Below are 18,621 nucleotides of genomic sequence, written 5' to 3'. Positions count from 1 at the left end.
CTTTCATTATTTTCAATTTCACAAAAAAACTATCTAAGAAACTGAGCTGCATTCTTTATAGCTTCACTCCCACAGGTAAAATTATCATCTAAATTCTTTTCATCTCTAGCATGATCTCTTCCACTCCATTGTCTTCAAATTACACCTTGCCAAATTTCTAAAGGTAAAAGAATTGCCCAAGTACACCAATCCAGAAAATGGTTTTCAACTTTTCAAATATTATTTTGAGATTGAAAATAGTCTGTTTTTCATTATTCCACTGCACAGCAACATTTGTGAGTGATGCTTTTTCCGATTTAGCTGATGACCAGTAAATTCTGTGAATGAGTCATTAAAAAACACCAGGTGGGTCAAAAGCTTTCATGACACACCTTTTCTGCAGAGCCTCTATGGAACATTCATACATTGATCCTATGGCCTTCTGATCACGGGTTTCACAGATTAGCACCAGTTAAATAAATGCTGTGCTCAAGTTAAAGGCTAAACATGAAGGTAACTTGAAAGTGTTTCAGCAACTTGTAAAGGGAAGCATCTTACTGATGTTCAAACAGTGTTCCTGCATTTTAGTCAAACCCCTCCACCTTTTTAAAGAATTCTATTTGAAGTCAAACATGAAAAGACAATTTTCACTTTCATTGTTCATAGCCTAGGGAAAGGACAAGATGAGAAGAAAACGTTATCAACAGTTCTTTTATCATTTACCATTCTGAACTTATTTACCACTTTTTGTAATTAAAGAGATATTAGAAAGACTGTCCTTCATAACTGGAAGTGTATTCTTTCTCACATCTGAAGAAACCCGGCTGCAATCCTCACAGCTGTTTGTAGTCCAACATACAGTTTCAATTCATTTTCTATTACAATGGCAACATTCAAGAATTGAGTAATTTCTAGTTCAGTTCTTATGTTAAAACTGATCAGTGTTCTAATAGGAATGGAGAAAAATAGATTAGAAGTTTCTGCTTGAGAAATAATTTCATCATATTGAAATGTTAAGGAAATAAGAAAAACCGAAAAATGTTATCAGGGACTGGAAACAAAGATTCATACTCCAGCTGCAGGCCAAAGCTTTATGCCATTACACCTCTAATTCTGGGAATGCATTAAGGGTAACACAGCTATATCTGTTTGCACTGCACTACTCCCAACACAAAAAGCACTTGTGTATCAGTACAGAGCTGTGTTTCAGGCAAAGAAAACTCAGTGAAGACAGTGAACATATCTAAGATACAGGAATTGAGACACCACCTGCCTTGTTTTGCTGCCCTACAACACAAAGACTGAGAATATCTGGATTTGTTAGTTTGTATAAAACAGAGAAAATAAAAAGAATCTGCTATTCTCTTCAATAGGGACAGAGGATTAAACCAAGAGGATTAAACATGGCAAACAGAGAGTCACTGGTGGTTTACCTCTGTAAGTTAGAGATTTTAATTTCTGCCCTTAAGAAACAACCTATATACCTACAAAAAAAGGAATTTCATAGAAAATTTTCAGCCTTTCTGAAAAGGCTGCTGACCAGACAGATACTCAAAAGAGTAAGGAGCATTTTGACTTTCTAACTTTACACAATGGCTTTCACTAAAGACCACCAAGAAGCAATCACTTTACCTTTCAGCCTCACTTTTTGTGACAGAATGCCAGGAGTACTGATATCCCCACAAGATTGTCTGACATCCTGCTCCCATCTTGTGAAGCAGTTTTAACATACAAAGCTATACAAACCACTTAAATGGCTATCAGCAGTACAACAGTGTATGAAAGACTGATGGAAAAAAATTAAAAAATAATTTTAGGAAACAGGAAGAATGCAAAATCTATGAACCAAAAAAATGTATTTCTTCTAACAATACAATCCTTAAAGAATGTATAGCAATACCTGCTGTTGTCTCTGCCGCCTCATTTGGGCAACCTGAGACATCATGATTTGACGATCCAGTAACTCCATTCTCTGCTGCCTCTGGATGTCAACTGTGGCTCCCATTCCCACTCGAACTTCATTCGTTGGCTCCGCAGATGAGAAGACTGGTTCAAGAGTCCATGAAAATATCTTTGCTACCCATCTGGGTACACAAAGAATTCGATGAACTTTTAACATACTGCTATTGTAGCAAATCCCAGAAATCTAAAATAAAAACAAAATGTTAAAAAAACCCTGAAAACCAAAAAACTGAAGTACACCACATTTACTTTGAATTTGGCTGCAGGTAACAGTTGGGTCTTTCTGGTTTTTTAAGTGCTTTTACTGTATTTACTCACAGTTCCCAGTCAAGAATCAGAGAACAAACAGGGGATTTCTTTACTTCCCTACAACTACAAATTGCTTTTTAAAATCTGTGTGGTGCATTGCCTGTGACTCATAAAGTTGCAAGGGGCTTTTTGTTTGTTTTGGAATTTCAGCCCAAGCCAAATGACCCTTTCTAAAACTGGTCAAAATTAAAATAAAAGTTTAATTTCTAGTAAAAGACCTGGTCAGGGAATGCTGCACGCTGACATGAGAAGATTAAGACAGCTCTTGAGGATGCTGAAGCACTCTACACACCCCTTCAAAAAAAACAAAAAAAACCCAAACCCTCTTAAGGCTTCTGTCCCCACCACCTGAATCTCTCCTTGTAGTAAAAACAAAAGCAAACCAGTGGAAATGAAGTTAAATACCAGCAGAAATGTAGTTAAATCTAAGACTATGCACACACTCATTCCAAAAGAAGCCCACCTGCCTTACAGGAGGGAAAAAAAAACATTTGAAAACCAATTCATTAAAAACTGTGATACTGAAAAAGCCAGTTTTTGCGAGGCCCTTTTCCTACCCATGAGAAAAAACCACATTCCCTGTGTTCATGCTTGCCTTGGGGCTTGGTTTCATTTCAGATTCTGCAGGAGAAAGAGAAATCATGAGCCCCATAAATGGAATTACAGTCATCCCTCAGCCATTATTTTGAATGCCATTGTGAAGCCACAGCACTTGAGCCCAAAGCGGTCCCATCTGCATTCTGCTTTATGCCACATTTCAGCATTTGTGACTCTTTGTTGTCTGTTATACCACAAGAATTATGCTGTCACAGCACATGAACAGGAAGAGATCTGAACCTCAACAAATCTGTAAACATACCCCAGAAATGAAATTATGCGAAAAGCAATGTAGAAAATCTGAATCTGATTTATTTATTTATTTATTTATTTGGAGCTATTTGTTGTATCTCACTGACATTTTTATAAAGATACTAAATGCATTGCTGATTATACAAAGGGAGACAGTATAGGAAAAAACAACGTTCTTTAGGAGGGGGGATATTTTTCAGATTATTAACAAGGTTATTGTTAAATATCCAGTGAGGTAGTGAGACTTCTAGCAAAAACACATTCTGCTTTTGGAAACAATGATTTATGTTTTATATTACTTTCATTTTATGACTCACAGTTGGATGTACAGCCCAAGCTGCTGGTTGCCTGACAGCACAAACACAGGCTGTCATTCTAAAATGAGAAAGAACTGTTTTAAACTACTCTTAACCTCTTCAGTCTTTCAGTCATGCTAAAAGAAAGGAGGTAAATGCTATAAAGGCCATAATCACATCAGAGTGAAGGCTGCCTTTAATTAAAATTTTCTGTATTCAAAAGAAGGTCCTAACTGGACAGGACACTGTAACAGAAGCTTTTTCATGACCTCAAAGATTCTTTTCTCAGCTCTAGTGAAACTGTTCCAGATGACTGTAAACTCATGACTAAAACAGTGCACATCAATTGGAAATTAAGATATAGCTATAATCACCAAAAAACAAGAAGAAGAAAATTCGTATCACTTCTGCAATTCACCCGTTTTTGGTATGTACTGCTTGAGGTGTCTGCCTGGCAAGAAGGTCCCCCAGAAGCAAAACCCCTGATCCTGAGGGAGGTAGGTAGATAGGCCCCTCACCCAAGAAAACCTAGATTGCACAGTAACTGAAAAAGCAGTTTTGGGGGAGTGAGAATTACTAAACCAGATTGCAAATATTGCATACACATTTAATCTGATGTTTTCTTCAATGCAAAATGCACAAGCAGCACCAGAACATACAAATTATCTCCCTTCCTCCCACCTTGTTAGGTGTAGGTACAGGTAGCATCATTAGGCTATGGAGCCAGGACCCCTTTTCATTCCAGGGATTCTGCACCTGATTGTACAGGTGTTAACTAGGCAGGGAAAGAAGTCCCACTCAAAATACTTTGTCCAACATCACACCAACATTCCTTCACTTCTTTCAAATGTCACTCCTTGATATTGATCTCTGCTCTCTCTTACCACCTTTGAAAAGGTCTAATGTTTTCAAAAATCTTGAGCGGGTTCAAAAAGTCACAAGAGCAAAACAAAGCAAGTGGTGATAGGAAAAACTACATCTCCCTGAATATATGACAAATCCAGACACGTGTCTGAACATACTAACCACAAAGATAATCACTATTTATCAAGTCAAGACAGAACATAGAGCAATGAGAAAACAGCAGCCTGTCTTTGGTGTCAATGCTTTGGTACTTGTTTGTCTCAGTAGGGAAGGCATACTGCAAGCCTCAATTAACAGCTGGATCAGTAAAAGCATTCTTGTATTTTTCTTAGTGGAGATGGTTGGGCATGGAATCATTTAGGTTGGAAAAGACCTTTAAGATCATCAAGTCCAATTGTTAACCCAGTACTGCCAAGTCTACCATGTCCTTAAGTGCCACATCTACATGTCTTTTAAACACCAACAGAGATTGTGACTCAACCTCTCTCTGCCCTGGGCAGCCTGTTCCAGTGCTTAATGAACCTTTTGGTGAGTAATTTTTCCTAATACTCAATCTAAACCATCCCTGGCACAACTTAAAGGACATTTCCACTTATCTTACTTGGAAAAAGAGATTGACCCTCACCTCATCACAATTTCCTTTTAGGTAGTTGTAGAGAGCAAGTCATTCCAGAGTACTTAATCAGGAGAAAAGGCTTTATAAGCCTAAAAGTTTATGGACATGCTAAAATGAAGAGCTATTACATGGAAGTATAAGAAACTTTAAAATGCTGTGGTCAGTTATAACAAATTTTCAATAAGTTTCAATTAGTGAGGACAAGATAGCTATTTCCATATTTCCAATAAGCCCAGAATGCACACATTTGTAGTTAAAAAAGGCCTTGTGATTCAGTCTGGCTCAGTGTCATACTTTCATCTTAATGTCAAGTATTTCCAAATAACTTCCTCTATAGCTGATTCATATGCAGAATTTGATAGATATCATTTTATAAATCATAAGCTTTGACAAAGTAAAAAGCAACTTTTTACACTGTTTTTGTTACTGACATTGAGTGAATTTCTAGTGTTTAAGAACATAATGCAACATTGTTTATTCAATGAAGATAAAATAACCTCATTATCTTCCAACTTCAGCACCATACATCAGATTAAAGGGCTACTTCCCCCAATAGAGGAGCTTCCACTGTATTTTAGCTGCCAAAAGTCACCACAAAAAAACGTTGTGGTTATGTTCACACCGTTAAAATGGAGAATTTGTGGCTAGCAACATAAGGTGCATCTCAATTTCTGTTAGTCACAACATCTTCCACCATATTGTATGTGGTACAGTGCTAAGAAGAGGAAATGGAGGATGCTGGAAATTCTCTGGCACACTGCAGAGAATCTAAGTGTGCTTAGATATTTTCAGTTTCTTAATGCCATGACTTACTACTGATTCTTCACATGAAGTTTCCTAAACCTCGTTCTGCTCCCATATAAAGCCTGCCTTCCCCTCCCCTTCCCTTAAGTCCTTCCAAAGTTGTACATTTTTGAGAAAAAGGAAGTAGCTGTAGTTTCTCTGCAATTAGGTAAATCAAACATAGAAGCTCTCCAGTATTTTACATTGCAAAGATACATATGCTCCACAAATTTTTTGGTGTTAATCAAGTACAGTGAATTTCAATATTTAAATTTTAAATTTAAATATTGAAATTCACTGTACTTGATTAACACCAAAAAAGGAAATCAAACAGAAAAAAAGAAGACAGACTGGTGTAGAGAATTATGTTGAAAATTATTTTAACTAACAAAACTTGACATCAAATACTTGATTATTTTGTTCTGAAAAATGTAAATACATTCATCATACATACTCAAGACTTGGCTATTTTCAGATACCAACAAATGAAAAGCAAATAGTTTTCTTAAGGTGAAGTGACATTTTTATATCTATTTTATCTGCTTAATCCTTAGTATGTTCTGAATTCTAAAAATTAGAATCAAAACATGGGTTGAAATTTGTGTCAGGATTCTGTATTTGTCTTCATTAGCAAAAGCATTTATCATACCAAGAGGGTTGTGTGAAAACCACCCAAGAAACAAAACTACGCAACAAATAAATGCCACTACACACATATTTTCAACTTCCGTGACAATTCTAACAGATTATTTTGTTTGGGTTTCCTTTTTGGAAATTGTTGCAAATACTATAAACAGCCTTTTGTAAAAGTTACCTTGAGAGAAAAATAAGATTATAGAGATACTAAAATATTTTTCTTCAATTTTGTTTCCCGTTGATTTGGCTCATAAATTTTCCAGATACCTTGAAACTTTTTTTCCAGAGTTTATCAGTGCTTCATTGGTCAGATGGAATCATTATCAGCTAAAAAACATTGTGTATGTGCAAGCATGACTGTACTGCCATTTCAGCACAGTACAGCTACTTTTAACTTGTACTGGTGTCCTAAGCATAGGTTCCCTTGGTCTCTGCCAGCATTCTGTAGGTGATGATTAACACATTGTTAACCAATGTGTTAATCATCACCAATGTCAACCAATGTGTTAATCTTTAATTAAAAGATCGGGATTTCATTAATCTGACCCAACATAGATATCTGTAATTTAAAAGAGTACTTAATAAGCTGCTTATTTAAAGTTAGTGTCATAGTCATAGAGAGAAATGGGCACTCTTGGGATGTAACTCATCCTTTGGCAGATGTCTCCAAAGAACACACACAGCTGAATTACTCTCATGGATTCCTTCTCTGAAAAAGGGCAACACTGCTGCCAAAAAAAGCAAACACTGATAGAATAATCTAATTCCTAATGAACCAGTTGGTATAGTTGATCAAACAGACCATAATTTGGACACAGAGACTCTTCCTCAGATCTAAGAGAAATTTAGAAGTGAAACACAAACTGAAAACCAATATCCATTTTTCTACAGAAGCCACAGATATTACAGAAAGTGCCTTACAACATGTTATTACCTTTTCCTGTCCTTTCTCACTACTTTCTCCTTCTTCCAGAGCTGGAAGTATCTGCATTTCCCTCCTCCCCAGACAGTTACAACCTCACTTCCAAACCAACATCCCCTGTATTCCAGATGAACCAACTTTTTTTTCTCAGATGCATTAACTGATGCAGGAGTAAGTGCTGGTAGCTTAGTCAGCTGTCATGTGTTCACATCTTGACGTGGGCAGGGTGTCACAGCTCCCACCACAGGGAGCATTGTGTCAATAAAGTCACCAGAATGTAGTGACACTCAGATCAAGTCACTTACAGTCACCCCTAAACACTGAGCACTGTCCACACACAAATACTGCACATTAGTTTTGGGCAGGATTCAGCACATGTGTTAACGTACATGGACTTGCTGGAGCAAGTCCAGTGCAGGGCCACAGGGATGATCAAAGGACTGGGAGCATTTTTCCCATGAGGAAAGGCTGAGAGAAGTGGGGCTGTTTGGCCTGGAGAAGAGAAGGCCCAGGGGATTTTACCAAAGTAAAGAAATGCCTGAAGGGAAATGAAGAGGACGAAACCAGGCTTTTCTCAGTGGTGCCCAGCAAAAGGAAAAGGGGAAATGGGCACAAACTGAAATATGGGAGGCTCCCTCTGAGGATCACGAGACATTTTTCACTGTGAGGTTGATTGAACACTAGCACAGGTTGCCTAGGGAGAGGGAGGTGGTAGAGTCTGCATCCTTGGAGATACTCAAAAGCCATCAGAACATGGTCCTGGGGCAAGCTGCTCTGGGTGGCCCTGCCTGAGCAGGGAGGCTGGATCAGGTGCTACCATCAAGTGATTCTGTGAACTGAGTACATGCTGTTTGGGAGGTAGTTCTATCAGGAAAGGGGAATCACATCTGTTATGCACAAAACACATGGTTTTACTTAGGTAAGTACTTAAGCATGGGCAGAATTTTTAGTATGTGAGTAGTCTCACTGATATTAGCAACACTACTGATATTTATACTGTAATACCAACGTTAGATATTCAGAAATTAACTAGATCCAACATTTAGCAAACATTTACCTGAATCCACTTACAAGCACAGTTACAAAGTGTTCAAAAATCATACTTTGACTAAAGTCCTACATGAGACTGAATGTGGATGACTGAAGGATATCCAGACTAACTGGAGAATGAAGGACAATGAACAGCAGGACACAAATGTGGAGGTAACTGCATACATTAACACACTCTGACCAAAGATTCTCTTTGAGAAAGCACATATTTAATATGAATTTTAAGTATCTAGAAGGGATGATATTTTAAACATGAACACTATACTGTGAGGTAATACAAATGCAAATACAAAATGTTTTAAAACAACAAAGAATTCAGCATGCATTCTTCAAAATCACTTAAGAAAGGTGTGAGAGAGGAAGAAAAACAATAAGAAAATCAATGATTCCTGATCAGTTGATCAGATCTGATCTGATCAGATATTAGCTACATAGTTCTATTTTTACAACAGGAACTAAAACAATTAAAGTCTGGTTTAATTATTTTGCTCCCCTAGCTGAATCACTTTTTATCCTATATATGCCAATTCTAAAGGACATGAATTCACTATACAAAAACACCTCAGCTGGATGAACAACTAACAGACATGATGCATAAAGTTCATAACAAACAGAACTCAAAAGTACAATCCAAGTACACTTGGGAGCATTTAACCGCATCTATAGTCTATGTAAAACTAAGTTAGCCACTTCAAAATTATGAATAATAACTAATGTACTCAAAAAAACAGATCTGAAATTAAAATCATGCACTCAACACTCTCTGAACTTTCTATCTTAACCTTAAGCCATTAAAGTACAAGCTCTAAATTACAGATTCTCTACATTTTCCAATATCTAAATATAAAAAGCACAACTTTTCATACATTCTGAGAAAAATAAATTCCAGCACAGCACAGTAACAATGCAGAAAACTGTTGCATTCTGTTTAGTGAAATCTCCAAGTCAGGCAGGGTTTTAGAAACTTCTCAATTTCAGTTTCCTAAGGTTTGAACTGAACTCTACATAAATTCAAGGCAGCTCACAGGAGACGTGGTGGATTCCAAATTTTGAACTTTATGCAGTGCAGGTCATCTTGCAAACAAATAAAAAACTAACACGAGGTAAGAAGAAAGGCTAGAACACTAAAATCACAGAAAGGGCCTGAAAGGCCCTTCCCCTTATCAAATATAGCCCTAAGCTACTCAGAAAAACCCATGGCCTGTGATCTGTCTGATGACACTATCCTAGAAAGTGGAGGGAACTGCATGTCTTCATGGGACATGTCTTCTGCTGGTCACCAACCTGAGCTGATTTCTTTAAGCAGATGAGCTCAAGCTATGACTGAGCCTTGACACACCTCTCAAATTTCAATCCTACAAAAGTATGGCAAGGAAAAATGTAAAGTGGGAATCCAAAAGATCTTAAAGGGGTGGGAAAAAAGGGAGAGAAGATGTCTACATCCAATGACTATTTTAAAGAAAAAAAAAATAGTGAAGAAACTGTTTCAAGCCTTCACTAAACTGAGTGATATGCACTACATGGAGGCACTTCCGTAAACAACTACTGAAAAGAATTTTGGGCATCTCTAGTATGTTTCCTAATTTTATGGCACAAACCCCAAAAAACTCTTATCACATGAAACAAATTTGGTCTGTATGCACCAGGCATCATATATTCCTGGCAAAATAAATCACAAGAAACTAAATTAGTCCTATCAATCATAAGATGATTACAGATTACTGATGACATCAGATTTGTGAATTTCTTTACAGTCTACTTCATAAATTCCATTTTCCTTATACATAAGCATCATGTATTTAAACAGCATGTTTTATACAACATACCAGCAACTGACATACCAAAAACACAATAATTGATTATCCAGTTTCATGTGGACAGTAAAGAAACTGCCTTTAAGACCACAATCCTGTGCTGGTTTAAAATTAGATCCAGCAAGATATACCTTTTCACAAAGACAGACACAGCAGACCTTCTGTATTCCAATAACAAAACATGAGCTGTAATTTCTGCACCTGAGAAAAATTCACCATCAAAACTACAAATTGTGAAAAATTCCCTATCACCAGGCACATTACATCAATGCCCACCCTCCCACATAGACTCGCACATGCATATCTGTAATGATGGCATCACTCAAAACTACTGAAAACAAGAACTCAAGGCAGTACAGTTCCCAGTACCTCTATACCCTGCCTAGAATTCACAAGAAGGTCTCATGACACTTGCAAGGATGTAACTAGAAAGTCAGATCCCATTTCGTCATGTTCAAATATAGACTGTGAGAATTTAAATAAATCTAAACCAGGAACACCCTGAACACAAAGTGGAAACTGATAACAACTCAGATATTGTGCTGGCACCACCCATTTTAATATTCCACATAAGCAAAAGTGTAACAAAAGCTAAATTACAGAACAGCATCATAATGCACTCAATATGACTGCCTAAGTGATCTTCAGTGCTTAAAATACAGTGACGTGTCTACCAGGCAATGAACTAGTGACTAAATATTACATCTGACTTGGTGCTCATCCTTTCTGTACAAATACCTGAAAATTTGAGTCCACAAAGACTAAGGCAGTAAGCTAGAAAAATGTTAAGACTAATAAGAATTACATAACATAGGTTGTCAGAATGACTTAACATTAATTTGACAATCTGTTTCTGTACATATTGTACATATACATATGTTATCAACCAACTACACTTGTAGTGCTAAACGGCACCTTTATAGTGCTGCATATCCTTCCTCAGATTATCTAATATACTGTGAAACTTTATTGCTTTATCAAGTTTTTGCAAAAGACACCAAATTATAATTTCTAACAGAGGAGAAAAAGAGACTTCTTAATCACAGAATGTGGCAGATATGCTATGCAAAAGAAATGGCAGAAAATCCTAATATAAATTTCTTTTCAAACTGCAGCACTTCTTACAAAGTCATGGAGTGCAGCTCTCTGCTTGCTGCAGAAAAAAACTGAGACTGAAAACACGTCATAATTGATGATGACTTAATTAATGCTGACTGAAGCAATATGAAAACTTGAAATGATTTTTTAGCCATCCTGTGACACAGACGTAACTCAATTTAATCCTATGGATTTACACCCAAGTAAAACATACTGTCAATCTTAAATTTTAAAAAAAGATAATTTATAAAAAAGATTACTACAGAAGTTCAGCAAGTTTCATTATACAGAAGAATAAAACTTTACATTAAGAAGGAATTAAAATAAGAACTGTATAATGTATTATGAAAAAAAAATGAGCTACTCTTTATATGTCTGTATAATCAAGTATACACAGAGCTTCTGTCATCAGGAAAGAGGGAGTAAAAATGCCTTTCCATTTCTTTCCTTTCCTTCCCTCTCTAATGAACACCTGTTGGAAAGGAAGGGCTATTAAAAGAGCCAGCAGAGTAACAGGAAGGGTAGTGTATTTGGAGGAAGTCACAGATCCTTCAGTGGGCACAGAGGCTTGGGCTGATTTCCAGGGGAGATAGATTCTGATTTGTTAGTTGCACTGCTTTCATCGATATTTATAGCAAGATCAGATCATGAACAGACATCACAGTTTGCTGCTCTGACACTCCTGTTATTAGTTATCCTAGAAACTCACAGTCAATGCAAATGGTAAGAGATCAAATCACTAAGTTGTAGCAGCATTTCCTTCTGAGCTCAACCCAAATTCAAATTAGTAGGTTCTATACAGCAAGGGCATAATTTGAGTTCTCCATCAACTTAATAATGAGTTCCCTTGGAAGTGGCGGCACTCCCACTGTTGAAAAAGGTTACAGTCTTTTGGGCCAAGAAATCAGCCTAAGCACCTAATTTCTAAGTCTGTAAAATTTTAAAAGAAGCTTATCAGTATCTAACAATCTGAAAGATTTAGTACAGTTTGTTCCAGCACTAAGCACTTTACCAACAACAGAGTCAGAAAGGAAAAAGATCACAGCTCCTTTATCTGACTGATGTGGAACATGATTTTGTGCCCTTACTGCCATTGTCATTGTGAGAAACAGCTATATTATAGATCTCCTTGGAGAACAGCAAAGCATGAAAAACCTTCACAGCAAAGTTATTAAAACCTGAGTTTTGGAATCAAAGCTTGAGGCTCGCTGAAAATGGAAAAAACAAACCTCAACCTGGGGTACACATTTCTACCATTTCCTCAATAATCTCATTTATAGTTGTGGGTGTACAGCTATATCCACGGCAACAAAATTAATTTTATGCAGGGACCAGCACCCTGAAAACATCAACCACCAATTTTGTCACCTATCAGTTTATCACCAGCTAGTCAGTGCTTCACATATTTAGAAGTTGAAGAGGAAAATTTTCTAGTTAGCAACATAAAATGTTACTTAACTTCTGCTCTTTTTGAGTCCAAATATACTGTGCTGCTCATATACATAACAGAGTGTTTTAAGGAACATATGATTTTTATAACAGTAACTTACCAATCCACTTAAGGCTAAAATCCAGATGTAGGAACCAGAGGTTAAGAGCTAGAAGACAAGAGCAGGGATTTAAATTTTTATTTTACAAAGTTCCGCTATATGGACCACTAAGTTGCAATATGATATAGGCTATGCACTCATCATGACAATGGGAGATGTCAGACTTTTACCTTTGTTAAAATTCAGTTTACCATTAAAAAAAAAAGTATTCCAGAAGGAGCAAGTGGAAAAAACACAGGGATCCAACAACTGTTCTCCTTCTAGAGAACAATACATTTTATTTTCATATAGCTTACTAAGTATAACAGGATGTCAGTTATAGGGTGCACAGAAAAACAGGTCTGAAAGATAGACTGAAGCAAAGGAAATGACTCAGCAGCAACAGGAGAGTTCCAAGCAGGCAGGCACTCCAAGTGAAGCTCTCACACATGCAGCCACAGACAGACTAAGCACCAGCATCAAAATTAAGGAAACAAAGTTCTTACCCAGTGACATATTTGCTGACATGAAATCACAGAAATAAGTTGGAGCAATTTTTTTTTTTATCCTGATAAGTCAACATGGCAGCCCATTGTTTCTAGCAAAGTATGTGATTAATCACCTGGAAAAGGTTATTACCAACTGGAAAAAATGGACTGAAAATGGTGACTAAAATGTTTCTGCGTGATGCTGACTGAATCATGAGAACACCTTCCCTCTTAGAGTTCAGACTACAGAAACAGCAACTTGAGATAAGGGCAGAGTTTCCAAATGAGAAGAAGGCAAATGAGTCTCCCCTCGGGCTCTGGGTGATGGCAGCAAGCGTTCAGTGCTCAGCAGGGAGAGATCCCGCAGATACAGGGCTCAGTGACAGCACTGATCCGGGCTGGACGTGCTGTGTGCACGACAGCAAAAGGCAAAAGACCCAATGGAAAACAGCCCACACATTAGCATGGCTTTCCCAAAGACTGCAATAATAGTGCAAGTGATGGGCTCAGAAGAGAGGAAACAAGATTTCTGAGAGATCCAGAAAATAAGGTGCTGGAGCAGAAACTGAAGGAAACCAAAGGCTGAACAGGAAAGAGGATGAATGAAATGTTCATGGGGAGCACAAGTCAATATTCTGAAACTGACTTCTTATTCTAAAATACTCTCTTCCATATTTCACATAGCTATGGTGTATTCCCCGTTGCACACGCCAGAGCTACTTTTGAATCCCTAGAAAATATAGAAGTGAGCCTAATTTCTCATAAATTTGCACATCTCATCATTCAGGTTGTGACACAAATGTTCCATTCATTTCTAGGCTGTTGGGTCTTGGGGTTTTTTAATTGTTTTTTGAATAATTACTGGCTTTCTATACCAAGTAGCTATATTTTTCCAGTCATATTTCACAGAATACTATATGATGTTGCTGTGCCCTATGTTACAATATTCTAAATTACCTGTCACATGGCAATGCATGATATACAAGTAAAATTAATTTATATAAAAGTGAAATTCAGACAAAACCTTGATTATTTACTAACAGTCTTACCACAAACTAGAAAGGTAAAAGATAAAAAATGCTTTAGGATCAGGTTCCATTTTAATCTCTTTTTGTCTAATTCATTTTACTGACAAAAAAAAAACCCCAAACCTGTGGAATTGTCTATTGTATTTTCCCATGTAAGACAAGGTAAGAACAGATCACTTGCTCACCACTTCAGCATACTAGAAATACGATTCTCTATGTTTTAGCTGATGGGATAGTTACTACCTAAATGTATGCTGAATCATGCATGTGGAAGTATTAAAATTCATAGACAAACAGAAATACTAACTACTAACAACATTATTAGTTTATTAAAAGATGAACAAGCAAGTACATACCATACCTGTAAACCCAGTATGTAGACCAGAGACTTGTTTGTGATAGAAAAGTAGCCCAACACTTGTGTCACCTGCACTCTTGGAATGGAGGAATAAAATGGAACAAACAGTGCGAACACAGGACCCAAGCTGCAAAAAGAAAGGTACAGATGGTTATAAGAATGATACCAGCAACAGTAGTGTCAAACAATCAAAAGGATTTAATTTTAAGTACATAAAAATCAAAATGTTATACCACCTTGCAAACAAAGGTATTCCTTGGGAACCAACGCTAGGTGACTTCTGGCATTCAAGGTAATAGATTCATTAGCAAATAAGAACAAGTGACAAAAAGTATTTTATTTCCCAATGTTTAGGACTTGAGGCAGAAGAGAAGGCAACATATTTCATCTAATAGCAGATTCTTTCCATAAAGTGCAGCACACAACAAGAACAGCAGCAATCTCCTACATCAGAATAAAATACTATTTGAATGGACAAATGGTAAGGATTTTACTTTTCTCAAAAGGTTAAGGAAACCACTTCACTTATGAAGCTAAGCTACTGGTATTTACCCAGACTTAATGTGTTAGAGGATTGCCAATAGAGTACAGCATCTAAGATGGGAATACTGACAGTTTGATTTAACTTCCTTTTGCCAGTGACTTTCATGGCCTACAAATAAGCCTTCCTTTAGGGTCCTCATCCTACTCACAACACAAGATGGTTTTTAAGTTTTCAAACCATCACTGGACAGAGGTTCATAGAATCTAAGACTTCAAGCACTTTTTACAATGACTAGATGCCTAGACTGATCTTGTGAACATGACCTAGTGTATTTCATTCAGACACTCAATTTTGCATATAATCCTTTTTACACAAACAAAATACACCTGTATAAACAGACACAACACATTCTTGAAATAAACTGAAATTACTGAAGCTCTAAGAGTCAAAATGCTATAAGAAAGCAACATACAAAAATTATCCTTCATCTGAAGTTATTCCTCTGTAGACAATATTCACTGAATAAATCAGGTTTTACAAGTGAAGATAGAAGAAAAACAAAGAAAAAATATATTTTCTAAGAAAAGTAATTTTAAATTATTTCTCCCTACTCTGACCAAATTAAGAGAATACCACAACTGTGGCATGCTTTTCAGGTTTTATTGATCCTGTGATAAACAGTGACTCAGAGACAGAGATTTCACATGCAAGAGTGCACTCAATCATAAGATGGGAAAGTACAAAAAGGCATTTCCCAAAACTGCAAGTGCATTTTACAAAGAGATTAGAGAATGCTAAAGGTTCCCTAAATGTTAGTACTCACCAATTATGTCAACAGAGACCACAGAAAGCACCACCCCAGTCCAGAGTAGCTATCAGCTAAATTCAAAGTCCAGTGTCTGACACTGCTCAGTACTCAACAACCTAGAGGAGCTGGAGGAAACTGAGTGATGGGCCTTTTCTGCTATAACAGTACGTTCATGGGAACTACAGAAGTATGCTCCTAAAGGAATCAGTGTTTGTTTTTTAGACAGAGCTCACATCTAATATAAATAGGTATCACCCAAATATCCATTCAGGTATCTTTTTTTAAAATGTGAAAACTGATGCCCTTCAAAATGCTGTGTGAAACTCATTTGTACAGGCAATTCCACTATGTGAAAATTCATTCCAGTTAATTTTAAACTTTCACCCTCAACTTTCTTTATATGATTTTGTACTTTGAAAATTTCCGTTTATTTTCTGTTGTCTTTCAATAGTTTACTAATGCCTTTTTTTAGAATATCTATATGGGGACACTGCTCTGTCAGCAGCTCTGTCAGACAAGTCATCCACAGAATAATACTAGAATGTGGCTGACACAGTAAAGTACAACAAAAGGATGGTCAAGGAAAATGTGGACCCAATGGTGAAAAAAGTGACAAAGGACAAGAAAAAAGCCAGGACATTCAATGTCTTTTTGGGTCAGTTTTCAATGGTTAGTTTTGCCCTCAGGCCTTGCAGGTCCCTGAGTCTCCTGTGGGACTGGAGCAAGACCTGCTGTGAAGGAAGACATTTTGGAGGCTCTTGAGCCCAGCTGATCATACAGGAGGCAAAAGGACCAGATAGGCTGCACCCCAGGGCTCTCAGGGAGGTGGCCAATGCTACCTCACTGGAATATCATGGTGATTAGGACAGGTTCCTGACTGGATAATTACAAGTGTCCCAACCATCTTCAAGGAGAGCAAGAAGAGGATCCTGATGGCTTTCTATCCCTGGGAAAGTTACAGAGCAAAGCTCCTAGGAGCCATTGCCAGCTACACAATGGACAAGGCAGCTGCTAATATCCCATCTGGATTTACCAAGAGTGACTCCGGTGCTGTGGATAAGGAAGGGGAAGATGGCAAATGTTGTACACTCTGACTTTAGGATGGCCTTTGACTTGGTTTCTTCTTCAGCCCTTAAAGAAAAACAGGGAAGATATGCACTGCATATGGAGATTAGAGGGAATCTGGCTGCACTGCAGGACTCAATTCTGATCAGCAGCGCCAACTTTAGGGGTAACCACTTACTAGCAGCTTCCCTCAGGGATCCATACTGGGATAAACACTATTTATTGTCTTTATTAAACAACCTGGATGATGGGACAGAGTGCACTCCCAACAAGCTGCTGAGTGAAATCAAACTGGAGGGAGCAGTCAATACTTTGGAGAGCAGGACCACATTCAGCTATTCCGTGATGAAAATGGGCTGACATTAGGAATGTTAGGGAGTTCAACAGAAGTAACTGTGGAGTCTCCATATGGGTTAGAACAACCTTGTGCAGCGGCACAGACTGGTTAGAAAACAGATTTGCAGATAAGGAGCTGGAGAATCCTTTGAGTGTTAGTCAGTCTTTGAGTATCATTTTATCCTTGCAGGAAAGGTCAATCACATACAGGGCAGCATTATCAATGTGTTGTCATCAGGCCAAGAGAAGTAATTGCTCAGCACTTCTGAGCTCAAACCTAAATCACTGTGTCCACTTTTGGGCTTCATGCATCAAGAAAGGTATTCATATACTGGAGCAACTCCAGACAGGATAATGATGGTCCAGTATTTTACCAGGCTGGCCAGAGCTACAGTCTCCATTCTCAGAGATACAGCCTGGACACACAGCCCAAAATAACCCATTCTTGTTGGACATGTTTTGAACCTAGGGTTGAAGTAGACAACTGCCACAGATCCTGTGAAACCTAAGCTACCCTATTGCTCGGTGAAAAATCAAAGCCTCAATCCTGAAGCTCAAGATCACTGGAGGAATTTCTGTTCCTGTATTTCACTGGACAGGTACAAACACCCATCCACATACTGTAAATAAAAGGGCTGGCTCTTAACTCTTTCAGTTATGTTAATTAGCTGTTTGGTACCATATATCAGATTCAACATCTTCAAGTGGAAAACATATTCTTATTGAAAGACTACTTCAGCGTTTTCTTTCCCTTCACTTCTTTCTTATCCTCTTGTATTTGCTTTTCCTCTCATCTCTTTTAGTCTCCTTTTCTGTGCTTTCTTTTTGCAGAGACCTTCACCTCAGCCCTTTGTTCATTATACTATAAGAATATCACAAATGTCCTTTCACATGCCATGATTTACTTCTACTAGAAATCTGTGATGTCTGTGTGCAAAGAAGGGCTATAGACACAAGCATATTCTGACTCTGAACTGAGTTTTTGCCCACTTCATATTTAGGAAGTTAATTTTAGTCACATGGCGTGATGGTGTTCACAGGGGTTTTCAGATGAGGGAAGAGACGAGGATTTGACTCCATGTTTCAGAAGACTTGATTCATTATTTTATTATATATATTACATTAAAATTATACTAAAAGAATATAATAAAAGGTTTCATCTCAGAAGGCTAGCTAAGCTAAGAATAGAAAAGAATGAATAACAAAGGTTTGTATATTGGACAGAGAGCCGAGCTAGCTGGGCTGTGATTGGCCATTAATTATAAACATCTAAGATGGGCCAATCAAAAATCCACCTGATGCCTTCCACAGCAGCAGATAATCATTGTTTACATTTTGTCCCTGAGG

At 37.5% G+C, this 18,621-nt stretch overlaps 1 protein-coding gene across 1 annotated transcript in view; it reads right to left on the bottom strand.

Annotated features, from left to right (window-relative positions):
• Positions 1-18,621, bottom strand: part of UBAC2 (UBA domain containing 2) — an 88,094-nt gene that overhangs the window by 15,570 nt on the left and 53,903 nt on the right. The window contains exons 5-7 of the mRNA XM_066545138.1: positions 14,585-14,708; positions 12,729-12,776; positions 1,880-2,125 (exon numbers count right to left, since the gene is read on the bottom strand). Of these exons, the coding sequence (XP_066401235.1) occupies positions 1,880-2,125; positions 12,729-12,776; positions 14,585-14,708 (418 nt within the window). The remainder of the gene's footprint in view (positions 1-1,879; positions 2,126-12,728; positions 12,777-14,584; positions 14,709-18,621) is intronic.

Source organism: Molothrus aeneus, chromosome 2 (genome assembly GCF_037042795.1).
Source record: "Molothrus aeneus isolate 106 chromosome 2, BPBGC_Maene_1.0, whole genome shotgun sequence".
In the NCBI taxonomy this organism is placed as follows: domain Eukaryota; kingdom Metazoa; phylum Chordata; class Aves; order Passeriformes; family Icteridae; genus Molothrus; species Molothrus aeneus.
Note: the sequence above shows the minus strand (reverse complement) of the source record. Positions and strands in the feature narration are given on the sequence as shown.